The 13,293-nt window shown below is 42.1% G+C and overlaps 1 protein-coding gene across 2 annotated transcripts in view; it reads left to right on the top strand.

Moving 5' to 3' along the window:
- Nucleotides 1-13,293, top strand: part of Rptor (regulatory associated protein of MTOR, complex 1) — a 392,354-nt gene that overhangs the window by 187,156 nt on the left and 191,905 nt on the right. For both annotated transcript variants that reach the window (XM_005407318.2, XM_005407317.2), the window contains exon 6: nt 3,393-3,568. In XM_005407318.2, coding sequence (XP_005407375.1) covers nt 3,393-3,568 — 176 coding nt within the window. The remainder of the gene's footprint in view (nt 1-3,392; nt 3,569-13,293) is intronic.

Here is a 13,293-nt window from a genome sequence, read left to right as displayed (position 1 = left end):
GGCTGTCAGGGGCTAGTTAGTGGTGCTTATTAAAATAGTGTCAATCTACTAGCAGCTCCAGACAAGTATCTCCAAGGCTATGTCTCACACTTTAGGACTCTGCTAAGGTGTGCCCAGCCTTCCTAACACCCACATTGGTACAGATGTTGTCCACTCTCCTCCATCCCAGCTGTCTTCCCGCCAGCCTGGTCATCAGAGGACACTTCTGTGCAGCCCCCTCTTGCTTTTACAGTGCCAGGTTGTGGGACCTGTGATGTGCTCAGATGCCTCTGCAGCCCCCAGATCCCTTGCCTGGCCCCTGTGTGACTCATGGCTGATGAGCTCCAGGCTAGATCATGCCCAGACCCATCATTAGGCATAGGGGGATTGATGCTGCAGACCTGGAAAGTAATTTCCTGTGCAGAGCTGTTGCTTTGCTGATCTGTATTAGCTTATACAGCAGAGTCCAGGAAATTATTTTAAACATAATTTTGCCTTCCCTTTTGTCTTTGCTTTTATAGAGCCTGTATGTTTTTGGTGGTTGTTCAGTAGCCTGGATGTATGAAGCTCTGAACTGTATATCTAAAATAGTTAGCACAGGGCTGAGAGTGTAACTCAGTGATAAAATAATCCTCTGGCTTACATAAGGTCCTGGGATTGATTCCCCAGCACTGCAATCAATCAACAGATAGTTAACATGGCAAATTATCTGTTAGATATAACTACAATGAAAGCACCCATTCTTCTAGAAATTGCTGTTTTTCATTAAAAGGTTTATATTTTATTATTGTGCCTACAAGTATTTGACTTGTACTTTGAGTTTAATGTTCATGTATCAGGGATTATTGATAAAACTCACAGCCTTTAGTATCTTGCATTTGAGAAATTCAAGATGTTACGATAGTTTGTAGGTACTACAAGAACACATTTGTTATGGTTTGTGTCTGGATGTCCCCCCAAAGCCTCTTATGGTCACGGGGAGGGGAGGGGCTTTTTAGAGGTGACTAAATCTAGAGTTTGTGATTAGTGCTGGGATTGGCTGTATGAGGGCTATACCCGCCCTGGGGCAGGTAGCTTGTATACAGTATAAAGGAGGAAAAGAGGCTTGCTTCTCCCTTTTGCCCCATTTGGTTCTTGTTGCTTTTGTATCTTCCGCCATCATAAACTGTTGCCCTTCTGCCCTGCCACCCTGCCTTAGAGCCAGCTGAATATAGACTAAAACCTCCACCAGCTATGAGCTAAATAAACCTTTCCTTCCTAAATTTTGGGCATCGGGTATTTTGTCTCAGTAACAAGAAAAAAGTGACTAAGACAACATGCTATACCATCATCACTAGGTTGGTCCCTAGGAACCAATATTGCTTTCTGTGGATTTGATTTTAAAGGTGCTGAACATGCTTTATGGAATGTTGGTGTTATAGATGCCTGACATAGGTTAGAGTTAAAAATGGCCCTAGAAGCAGAAGTAGCTTGTTGGCACTCCAGCCTTGTCGTGACCTGGCAGCTGAATAGTTACATTGCTTCTTGAGGCCTCTGCTTCCTTGTTGCTGAAGATCTTTGAAAATGGACGTGAAAGTTACCCTGTCAGGATGTTGTAAAAAGCAAATGAAATGGTACACGTGGAAGAGCTTTGAGAAATATTAAGAACTGTGCAACTAGAAGGAATTATAAGTAAGGAGCAAAAATAGCGATACATACATGTACTTCACAAGACATGAAACATTAGTGGCTGTCTGTGAAGAGCAATACTGCTGGACTCATTCCACCTTCCTCTTTGTGATTGCAGATGTGCAGCACCTTTCCTTCTCGGAGGTCTGCCGTTGTCTGAGTAAAAAGCAACATCATCATGCCCCTGTGGTATTTATGAAATAAACCCAAGAAATGGCTTAAATAACAAACAACTTAAAAGCTCTACAGGAAGAATGATCAGCATTCTGTAACATGATTCTTCAGATATGGCCTGATAAATGAATAAAACTGCAGTAGAGGGAGGTTCTTTCTGGCATTAAACTTCATTTTTATCAGGCTCCAGGTGTAGCTGTATTATGCCATATCCCTAACCAAAGTGGATTAAATTTGAGCTCGCGGCTGATAGCTTTCGTCATGGCAAGTAATGGGTACTCCCAGGCTAGTGAATGAAGGCATTCTGAAAGTTGTGTCTACTTGTACAAGCAATATTTTCTGAATTTCAAGTTTTATTATTTTAAATATTATGCTCAGACACTATAATCGAGGACAACAGAAAAAAATGCAAGGGCTTCTCTAGCAGCTTGTGTATTCTTCAGGGTTTTTTTCTTCATTTCTTTCAACCCTGCAGTTGCCCCCATCCAACTGGCCCTTGCAGTGCTGTTGAGGGGCTCAAGCTCTCTCTGGGCACCCGGAGCTTCGCATGCCTTTTGAGTCATCACATCATCCTAAGGCGACCACTGTAGGTTGCTGTTCTGCTCCTGAACTGAAGTGCTTTCTTTGGTGAAATGGTCCTGACACTGTTCTTCGCTGTGATTTTCAGGAGCAGGCAGAGCAGTGTGTGTGCACAATCCCTCGTGCATTAAACTTACTAAATTTTACTGCCCCAAATCCTGTGCATTCTTGTAAACTTCATTATTTCTGAAAATGACAGTAAAACCTGTGGTAGACTTAAATCTTGTCACGTGCATGTACCTTTTGAAGCACAGAGGAGAAGCAAAATGCGCTTGCTACATGTTGTGTTTGGTGTGCAGGGTTCTATGTTCAGTTGACTACTGTTATTTGCTGGTGCTCTAGGAACCCTTTAATTATCCATGGCCATGTGGTAAGTCAAGATCAGTCAGTCCTGTAATTTTTTAACATTTGGCTGCATTTGCATAATTCATAAAATTTATACTTTTAATTAGATTTTATTAAGTCAGAAGAAAATTTCCTGGGCATTCTCATAGTGTACAGTAATCATCTTGGAGACTGTCCTCCTATTGCCTTGGTGTGGTATTAACCTTACCTCTGATGTCTTTACCTCATGATTACATTAAAAATCAAGCAGGTGTTACTACCTGCCTTAGATGGAGAATACATTTTTAATTAAAAAAAAAAAAAAAACAGATACTTTCTCCCTGGTTACACAATCAGTACACATCCATTTATAGAACATTTAGAGAAATGTGGTAAAGATAGGCAAAAATTTAAAAATTAATTTTGAACCACCTCTGTGCTTCCACCACTCAGTCTACTGCCAGAAGAACTTGGGAATGATAAGAATGAGTTTTCAGGCTACTCATTAATGTGGAAGAGAGAATTCAACCATCAGCTTTCCCAGAAGGATTCAGGGTGAACACCCACAGCTTGAGGCCTTTGTTGAGTCCTCCTTTCCTTCTCATTGCAGTCCAACTTACCCTCCAGCTATGTCAGCTAAGCCTGTATCTTCTGTGTTCTGCCCATAGGTTGCAGCTATCAACCCAAACCACCCTCTTGCCCAGATGCCCTTGCCCCCATCAATGAAGAACTGCATCCAGCTGGCGGCCTGCGAAGCCAACGAGCTCCTGCCCATGATCCCTGACCTCCCAGCTGACCTGTTCACGTCCTGTCTTACCACCCCCATCAAGATCGCCCTGCGGTGGTGAGTGCCCTGGTGGGCTGGGATCCGAATACAGAGGTCCAAGTTGGCTGCTGAAGTTTTCAGAGCCCAGGCTACAGTGGGGGCATGCCTTGTCTTCTCTTGGTATCATAGGACTCAGGTGGATACTGGGACTTACCTTAGAGTGAAAGATTCTTCCTCCCGAATCAGGTCCTATGCTGTTTCCTGCTTTGTGATTTGCAGGAACAGCCTGTGCAAGTCTTTGATAATTGTGGAAGCATTGTTAAGTAGTACCAACATTGGTCATGCTGATAACTAACTTTGATAGGTAGGGCTGTTATGAAAAAAGTGTTTCATTCCTCATTTGAAGTATAATCGTTCAATTTATTCTTCACACTAAAAAAAATCATGATCTGTTTCTTGCCACCATTCTCTTTAGAGCTGAGCACTGGGGAATTGCTGAGGAAATGTGTGTGGATATCCAGGCAGGAGAGCCTGTCTTTAAGACCCATATCACTGGCAGCCCTTGCTACAGGATGTGTGTGTCCTTCCTGCAAATCTAGCTTTCTCCCAGGCTACCCTACCACTCTTTAGTGCCTTCTTTTTCATTTTGTGTGTTGATGAGAAGCTTGCATGTAGTAGTGGGTCCCCAGTAAGTCAATAGTTTCTCTGTAGTGGGGTCAGTGAGAGCCATACAGCACTGTTGTGCACTGGACTCTCAGTGGGATGTCTTCCTTAGGTTTGTCCAGACAGCCTAGCAGCACAGACTCAGTCTCCTGGTCTCATCCCCACACCCTAGAGAAGCTACTGAGAAGTGTGACCCAGGAGTTAATAATAACAACAAAAAGATAAGCCCTAGGGAGACCCTTCTGAGTAACAAAGCCTGGGGCAGTGTGGCAGCAGGTTGCTGAGCTGCTGCATTGAGGACATGGCCTTCTTGCTTTGCCTTTGCAGCTAAGCCCTGGGTGGGAGGTCATATTAGTGGGGCTGGCTGAACCACAAACCCTGCCACCTCTCTTCCTTCTCCCCTCCCAAACCCCAATCTTGGTGGTGTGTGTGTGTGTGAGGGGGTCTCCTTCCAGTATTTCGTATCTCCAAGAAGTTAATGATGAGGAGGAGAGAGGAGGTCTAGAGTGGATCACAGTGGGTATAGCTGTGTCTCTGCTGCCTGAGCTTTCCCTACTATGCCTGCCAACACAGTCTGGGTTTCTGCGTGGCATAGCCTGTTATGGCAAACTAGACATCTGAGGAGCATAGGCACCACACACAAGTGTTCACAAGTTACATAAGGCAGCATTACTGTAAAAACAGGTGTAATTTACATAATGGAGGAGAAAATGGAGGTTACTAGTAACAAGTATAAAAAATAGTATAAAAAAGGACACAGAAGTAGATGTTTTGTGGTTTTTGAAGCAAAGAATCCTGCAGGTGAGATTCTAGCAGGAAGAGGCCACAAAGACTGAAAAAGTGGGTTAGAGGACCTCACAGGGAGCAGATGGGGACAGCAGGCCAGCAAGGAGGCAGGGAACACTGGCACGCTCGAGGACACAGCTAGGAAATAAGGCACCACCCTGCAGGGAAGAAGATTCCTGCTGAGAGAAAGAAAACATGGCTGAAGGGAAGGTGCCCAGAACTGGGAAAGGTGGAAGCTGTCAGACCGAAGAGGCTTAAGCTAGCAGCACCCAGGGGGAGAACTCACCTCAGCAGGAGGTGAGAAGATACAGGAAGGACAGCCTCACTGGAAGCCATGTTGCTTCTGTATACTCTGGGCCCTTATTCCTTCCTGTGCTGTTGAAAGTCTCTGCATCCGTCAGTTTCTGGGGGCTGTATTCGTTTTACCTGCTGATACTGTGTTGGTCACTGGATGGTGTATGAGTGAGTCCCCATGAACCATCACCACATGGAGAGACCTGGTCCCCATGACCCAGGGGTTTGAGCACTTGGTTCATTGTCCAGGAGTAGTTCACTTGGTTTTGGCTGCTACTGAGTGAGCCCACACTGAGCACCACAGTGTGCATACAGTGAGCACCTAAGACGGGTTACTTTGAACCTCATTTTTTAGGTGAGGAGATGAGATGTGCCTGAAAGTTCATCTCACTAAATGGGTACTTTATGTAAGGCCAAAAACGCTTGAATATTCCAAGGTAATACATGACCAAACACTGAATAAAATGTATGACACAGGGGCAGCAGTTATCCCAGGCAGCAGTAAAATCCATAAGGGCCATGGGGTCCTAAGAACTCCTGGCAAGAGCTAGAAGTGGAAGCTGAGTGTCACCTATGGCAAGGTGGGTATGGGAGCAGAGAGAGCATCCAGACAGGTATGCTTGGCATGGGCAGTGCCTAGGAGAGCAAGGTCAGACCCACTAGACAGGGAGATTTCAGAGGAACCGGTGAGGTCAGAAGGTGAACCTGGTCAGATTGTGGGGGTGTTGTATGATGTCATTGCCTAGGATTCTGCAGGGGAACCTCCAAAGGGGCCTATATGAGTAAATAAGAATCATGGTCTAGGAAGATGATCTAGCTAGTGTTAGGGAATTTGCTCCTCCATGCTAGTGTTAGGGAGTTTTTGGTTCTACTTAGACCATTATCATATTCAGTTGTCATGATCAGGTGAAGGAATAAAGCCAAAAGGCAGAAAGTGACAGTGCTGTCTGTAGGCAGGAGCCACTACAGGTATACGGTGGGTCCACCATGGAGCAGGCCACATGGCCACTCATTTTTTCACCTCTCCCTTTGGATTCCCTGACATTACTGCTTCAGTGTACACGAGCTCCAGATTGGACACAGCACACTGCCCACCTGGGCTGGATGCTAGGGAATAGAAATGCAGGGAAGGCGGGAAAAGAGACAGAAGCACCAGTGGAGCTTGTACCTGCCCACACTTCCCTGCCTCACCACCCCAAGGCCCTCTTTCCAGACCCAGTGTATTTCACAGAGTGTGTAGATTTCTCTCTGCCACTGTGTTCTCTCACTCTGAGAGGGCAAGGACTGCCTTTCATTCACCATGTACTGCTATGTACTCCTAAAGAGGTATGCTTCCGTACAGTGCCCAGTTAGCATCAGGAGTTCCAAGGCAGGCCCCTGCCATCTGATTAGGCAGTTGACTTTTTACCAAGACAGTAGCACATTATCCCCTTGGCTGCCTGAAGTCCTTTTTGGAGTGAGGACATAATTAAAATTACATAAAATTACATAATTAAAATTACATTAAAAAAAGTAAGCATTGAGTAGCAAGTACAGTGAAAGACAAATCAGATTAATACAGTTGCCATAAGATGAACTTAAAATCAATGGGCCACAGTTGTAGATGATGGTCCTGAGATTGCCATGGCCTAGAACAGTTAAGTGACTTCTCAGGCAGGCAGATCTTTTCCCACTTTTTGCTGTAAATGACTGAGATGTCAAAATTAGATAAAATGGGACACTTGTAGAGTGTCCTCTGCCTTGGATGGCAGTAGAAGAAATGGGTACTTCTGTATAATAACTGATTTAAAAAACACATTTTTCAAATAGAGAAGGGAATATGGCTTGTCAGTATTTATGCATGGTTTTTAGAAAGTTTATTTTTTAATTTAAATGTCAATTTTATATTTTCTAATTAAAATGAAATATACTGTACATTCCTTGTAGAAAATTTACTGAAAAGTAAAAAAAAAAAAAAAAAAGAATAAAATCACCCAAGATTTTACCATCAAAGGACAATGAGTTTTAACTTTTTCTTTACTGCTTGTTAACCATTTTTTCTGTGTATGTACACTTTGACATTGGTGATTAGATGGAATTTACCATTTCACATACTTAAACCTTAGCATTATCATAAAGTTTCTAAAGTTAAAATCATTAGAATCTCTTAATGGAAATCGTCTTACCAGTTCACTATATTGATGTTTCATGTTTTATTTAACTAGTGTGAGCCAAGGACAAAATATAAGTAGATGACACAGGTGTGTTCCAATAAAACTTTATTTACAGAAAAAAAATATAGATGACATGGGTGTGTCCCAATAAAACTTTATTTACTGAAAAAAAAGATGGCCCAGAATTGGTGTATGGGCTGTGATTTGCCAGTTCTTGCTCTAGAAACTGGAACCCGGTCCTAGCTGCATGCAGTGACTCATATGTACTGGACAGTTACTGAGTCAAAAAAGGTAATGCTGAGAAAGTTCTCTCTCTCTCTCTCTCTCTCTCTCTCTCTCTCTCTCTCTCTCCCTCTCTCTCCCTCCCTGTCTCTCCCTCTCTCCCTCTCTCTCTCTGTTGCTCTTGCTCTTGCTCTTGCTCTCACTTTTGGTCTTGCTCTTGCTCTCATTCTCTTTCACTCTCGATAGTTTTGAAAGACAGTGCAAACTCATTGATTCATTATGTAAGACATGGCGCCTACAGCTTGTTATGTGCTGTCTTGGTTACTTTTCTCTCTCGTTGCTGGGACAAAATACCTGACGTCCAAAATGAAGGAAGGAAAGGTTTATTTTGCTTATAGTTTGTGGAGGTTTCAGTCCAGACTTGGCAGATTACAAGGCAGAGTGGCACATGGCAGAGAGCTACAGCTCAGGGTGACAGAACACAGCAAAAGCCACAACCACACACCAGGGAGGAATGGGGGAGTAATGGCCTCAAGCACCCTTTTCCTCTCCCTTACATATGCAAACTATCCACCCCTGGGCAGGTGCAGCTCTCACACCCACAATCAAACTTTGAAAGCCTGCCCCATGGCCGCATGAGGCTTTGGGGGGACACACAGACATAAACCATAACATATGCTTTGTAAACAATACACCTTTGCTTTATATGTACAGAATATGTATGTGTGTGTTTGGTGGCACATGTAATTATGAATCTTATTTGATGGTGAAGTAGTTGTTGGAAGATAATGCCCTCTGATTTTTCCCCCATTTTTGCCTCAGTCTTATTTTCAGAAACTGATTTCAGTAATTCTGAAATGAACAATTACATTAGTCTCTATAAAAGTAATTACCTTACTGAACATATATATTAACCTAGTATAAAGATCCAAAAATATATTTTCTCCTTTGTCTGTTTTCTGTTTCTTTGATTGAATGCTGTAATACCATTTTAAATTTATTATGGGCGTATTTGTGTACTACTGAAAATTATAACTCAGTGGTACTTTATTTACTGTGAGACTTGCTATAAAGTAGATTGATGCCTGTTGCATTGTGCAGCATGCAGTCATGTTGTCTATTAATGAAAATGATAGATGTTATTTTGTATTGAATAGAGGTTGAAAAACTTATTTCCTTCCTTTCAGTTAAGTTGAGGAATATCAGAGTTTAAATGTTAAAAACAGAGTGTTAGTGTATATTGAAAGTATGAGAAGTTTTGCTGTCATACTTACCTAGGGAGAGCTGGCAGGTATGCACAGGTCCTAACACATGGATGGGATATAAAACTTGCTGTGTGTTATTTATCTGGCCAGACTGAGCAGGATGCAGTGCTTGCCTCATTTCAGATACTGCTGTGGACATTTGCTTCACATTTTTTCTTGGTGATTCAGCCAAGAATGGCAAGAATTGCCTTTGGACATACAAGTTGTTGCAGTTTTTGTTGATAATCTTAACAGTTTGCTCCCTGAGGAGTCTTTTAGAATCCAGGTTCTTCAGTAGAGATCAAGCTTCCTGCCTACTTGTTCAGTATCTCATGTATTATGATCTTATTGCGCCTCCTCTGAAAAAAAAAAGGAGGCCATTGGCATTGCCCCTCTGGTGCTTTGGAAGGGTAAGAAACCTGCTGTTGCTCCTGCCCAGAGCATGCCACCCTTTGTTTCTCAGACCTCAGTAGAAGAAGAGGTGGATTTGTGGAGAAACAGCTTTATCATCTGGAGACCTTCATCTAGGGACTCAGCCATCATCTGCTTCTGTGTAAACCCTGCTGCAGCTTCCAGGTTATATAATTTGTTATAGTCCTACCTTGAGGACAGTATTTTTTTCTCCCTCAACTAGAAAAGGTACTCTCACTGTCCCAGGCTCTTTATGTACACTCAGTTAAGATGAACATAATTGTATATGAAGATAAAACTTGTTTTTAAAGTGTTGATATGTGAAAATCTGGTTTCTGCCATCATGAAAGAGAATGAACACATCCAGAATGCTCTGCCTGCCAGTTCCCTTCACTGAGGCCCATGCTCAGTGGGTGCTGGCGGGTCCTAGGGGTGACTCCACTCAGGAGAAAAAGCAGGCATGTAGAAGTAGACCCATGGAGGGTCTCCCCGAGGGTGGGAGTGCAGGCAGGTAGACATTGGCACAATAAAGTCCTCGAGATGCAGCTAAGGCAGGCCAAGAGGGACTTCCTGTTTGTGTGCTTGGCTCTTCTCCCCGAACCCTGGATGGTGCCACTGCTTTGCTGTGTGTGGGCCCAAGAAGGAGGATGGGGGAATGTTAGAAGAAAGAAGAGAAAATGTTCAGTAAGGAGGACTCACACCCAGGGGAATGTCAGAAGGAGGAAGAGCAAATGGGCAGTTAGGAGGAACAACCAGCCAGATTTATGTGTGTGAAAACACCAAGTGTGGTTGAAGAGACGGGCTGAGAAGTGGCATGATAGATATAACCAGGGAGCAAATCAGAGAGCTAGGAGACTGGTTGAGGCCTTCTTACTGAGGATAGTGTTGGAAAGAACAAGAAAGCAGTGAGAAACCAAAGAGAACTAAATTATTGATCCTAAAACCCAAATATCTGCTTAGCCTGTTAGAAATGCCCACCAAAAGGGTGAAGGTAGAATATGTAATTTTCACATGAGGGAAGAAAAGTTTCTTATCGCCAAAAGAAGGCAGAAAAGAGTAGCAAGTAGAAAATATGAAATAAGATAGCTGACAGGAGTTTTGAGACAAAAATGGTTACCTGACTGTAAATGAGTTGAATTCATTCCTCAGAGGACAAAAATCATCACGATACAGCACTTTCTAGGACACAAATTTAAAACAAAATATGTAAACAGTTGAAAATCAAAGGAAGAAAAGAGAAATATAAGTAGACAGAAAGCTAGAATGGCAATTTTAATACAGGTCAGAGCACATCTGAGATAAAAATTATTGAAAGAGTCCAAGGAAAATTTCTCACTGTGCAAAGAGAGCAGGAGGTCAAGAAGATGTTCTCCTCTTGCCCCATATACACATGACAATATGACCTTGACTTAGTGAAGATGAAACTTGTGAGAACACAAAGAAGAGAAAAGGCTGGAACATGAGCAGGAACCAAGGCAACAAGTGGATGAAAAGCAGTAAAGTAGGTATGATTTGAATCACAGGATTGATCAGCTGGATCTCATGGTCACATATAGGGCCATTTATCCAACAAAGAGAGGATATACATTATTTCCAAGCAAATGTGGGCCATTCACAAAATTAAACCATGTACTAAACTATAGGGGAAGCTTCAGTAATTCCAAAGAATCAGCATCAGGTGAACTCTGTTCTCAGACCATCACATGCTAGAATTGGAACTCACTAATGATAGTGTTAAAATCTGGAAACAAAAATCTTGGATTAAAGAGGTAATACCTTCATAAATGATAAAATATTGAAAGTTGAATGACAATAAGAGCATATTTCCTACCTGTGAGAAGCTCAAGCAGGCTTGGATTTAATAAGTTTAGTCAGAAAATAAACATTGAAAAATAAAAAGAAATTAAATGTCTACTTCTGTGAAATGGAGAATTGCAGTAAACAAATAAAAATGTGAATAAAGGAAGTCTAAAATGTAATGACACCCCTTGGTTCATCATAAATCTCCATATCTATGCATCTCTGGTTACTTTCTCCAGAATGTTGCCCATGAGGGAGAGGAAATCAAGGGCTCAAAACACCCTTCATATGGCTTTTTAGGAAGCACCCTTCACATGGCTTTTTGCATTCCTCCTTGAAGGGAACCATATTCCTCAGTGCCTCCTCCTTCTTGGAACTCTGCTCATGAACTTGTGTGCTTACTCTGCTTGTGAACTTGTGTACTTTGCTTGTGAGCAGCCATAATGTTATGGTTTAGGTCTAAAGTGTCCCCCAAAAGTCTTGTGTTTGTAATGAGGCTTTGAAAGTTATTAGATTATAGGGTGTTATATTCATCACTGGATTAATTCATTGATGAGTTTATAACTGAATATACTGCTGGGAGGTGGGACCTCGTTGGAGGAGGTGAGTTACTGGGCATGAGACCTGGAAGGGTGTGTTTTTATTTCCTCCCTTCCCTTTCTACTTCCTGGTTGCCACTATGTGAGCAACTTTCTTCCACCACACCCTTGTGCTGGGCTGTTTATGCCCTGGAGCCAACTAACCATAGACTGATCGCTCTGAAACCATGAGCCAAAATAACCTCTTTTAAGTTGCAAGTGTCAGGTATTTTGTCCAAGTGGTGGGAAAGTAATTTACTCTACTTGTCAGCTAGTGTACTTTGCTTATGAGATGGTGTACTCCACTGGACTCTGCCCAGCTAGGTTTACTTCTTCAGTTCTCTCCTTTGCCGTGTCATCTACCCCTTGTCCAGCTGTTTCTTATATTTGATTAAAATTTTATGATTACAGTAATTGTAGCAGCTATCATTTATTAGCATCATGTGTGCCATTACAAAAGTTAACTTATCCAACCCTTACAGCTGGGAAGTGTGGGCTAGCATTACCACACTTTCAGGATGAGGAAGTTTAGATTGCATGGATAGTAACTGAGAGAGTTAAGATTCCAGGCTGGGACTACAATTCTGTTCTGCCTCTTTGTGATAACCGGTATCTTACATCTGCTACATTTCCTCCCTGGTACTTTCTATCCTTGTTTTCTTTCTCTGCCATTGTGGCATTGCTATGGAGAGATTTGAGAGAATTGTGCCTGCTTAATCTGCCATACTTCAGGAGAGGTGTGAGTCTTACTTAACCAGTTAGTCCTGTACCAGAGCTCTCACTAAACACTGTGCTCAGTGGAGAAACTTGAGACACTGTCCCTCTGAAGTCAAGAATAAAGCACAGATTCCCTCTAGCATATGACAATATTAGAAGTCCTGGCCACCAGTAAAGCAAGATAAATAGTAACTGATATGAGGAACATGATGAACATTTGAAAATGTCTGCATACAGCACAGATGATCTATGATGTTTCATTGTTTCCAGAATGTACATTTCAATGGCCTAAAATCATTTCACAATAAATAAGATGTCTCTTTAATTGGCAGCACTGTTTTCTTTCTTAGTGGTTCACAGAAACACTTGAAGAGATCCACTTAGTATTACCACCTTTCTTATTACAGTGCCATTTGAGGTGACTTAAGTGTTTATCACTAGGGAATCATAAGGCAAGATGTCATGTATGCAACCAGGAAAATTACTGAAGTAGGTTTTCAGATGCCAACAATAATTATTCTCAAAGTCACAATGGAATTTATAGATTTCTATTAGAATATTCTAAAATGTATGGTCTAGTTAGCTTTTGTCTTTAATAACAGAAAAAGAAGCTGGGAGTGGTGGCAAGTGTCCATAATCCCAGAACTCTGGAAGGCAGGGGTAGGAGCATCACTTGTTCATGTCCAGCTTGGATAACTTAATGACTTACCCTGTCTCAAAATATAAAAGGGATGGGATATAGGTCACTGGGGAGGCCCTGGGTTCAATTGACAGTACTGAGGGGAAAAAAATGACAAAAAAAACAGAAAAGAATATCCTAAACCAAAAGTTAATAGAAGGAAGGAAAAAAGAGAAAAAAATCCCTAGAAAATGGACCAAACTTTTTGAGAAAATTGATGAAACTAGATGATATTTTTTAAAGTTCAATAAAATTT

This window comes from Chinchilla lanigera, unplaced genomic scaffold (assembly GCF_000276665.1).
Source record: "Chinchilla lanigera isolate Chin_1 unplaced genomic scaffold, ChiLan1.0 scaffold00105, whole genome shotgun sequence".
Lineage (NCBI taxonomy): Eukaryota > Metazoa > Chordata > Mammalia > Rodentia > Chinchillidae > Chinchilla > Chinchilla lanigera.
The sequence above is the reverse complement of the archived record's forward strand: the minus strand, read 5'-3'. Positions and strand labels throughout refer to the sequence as shown.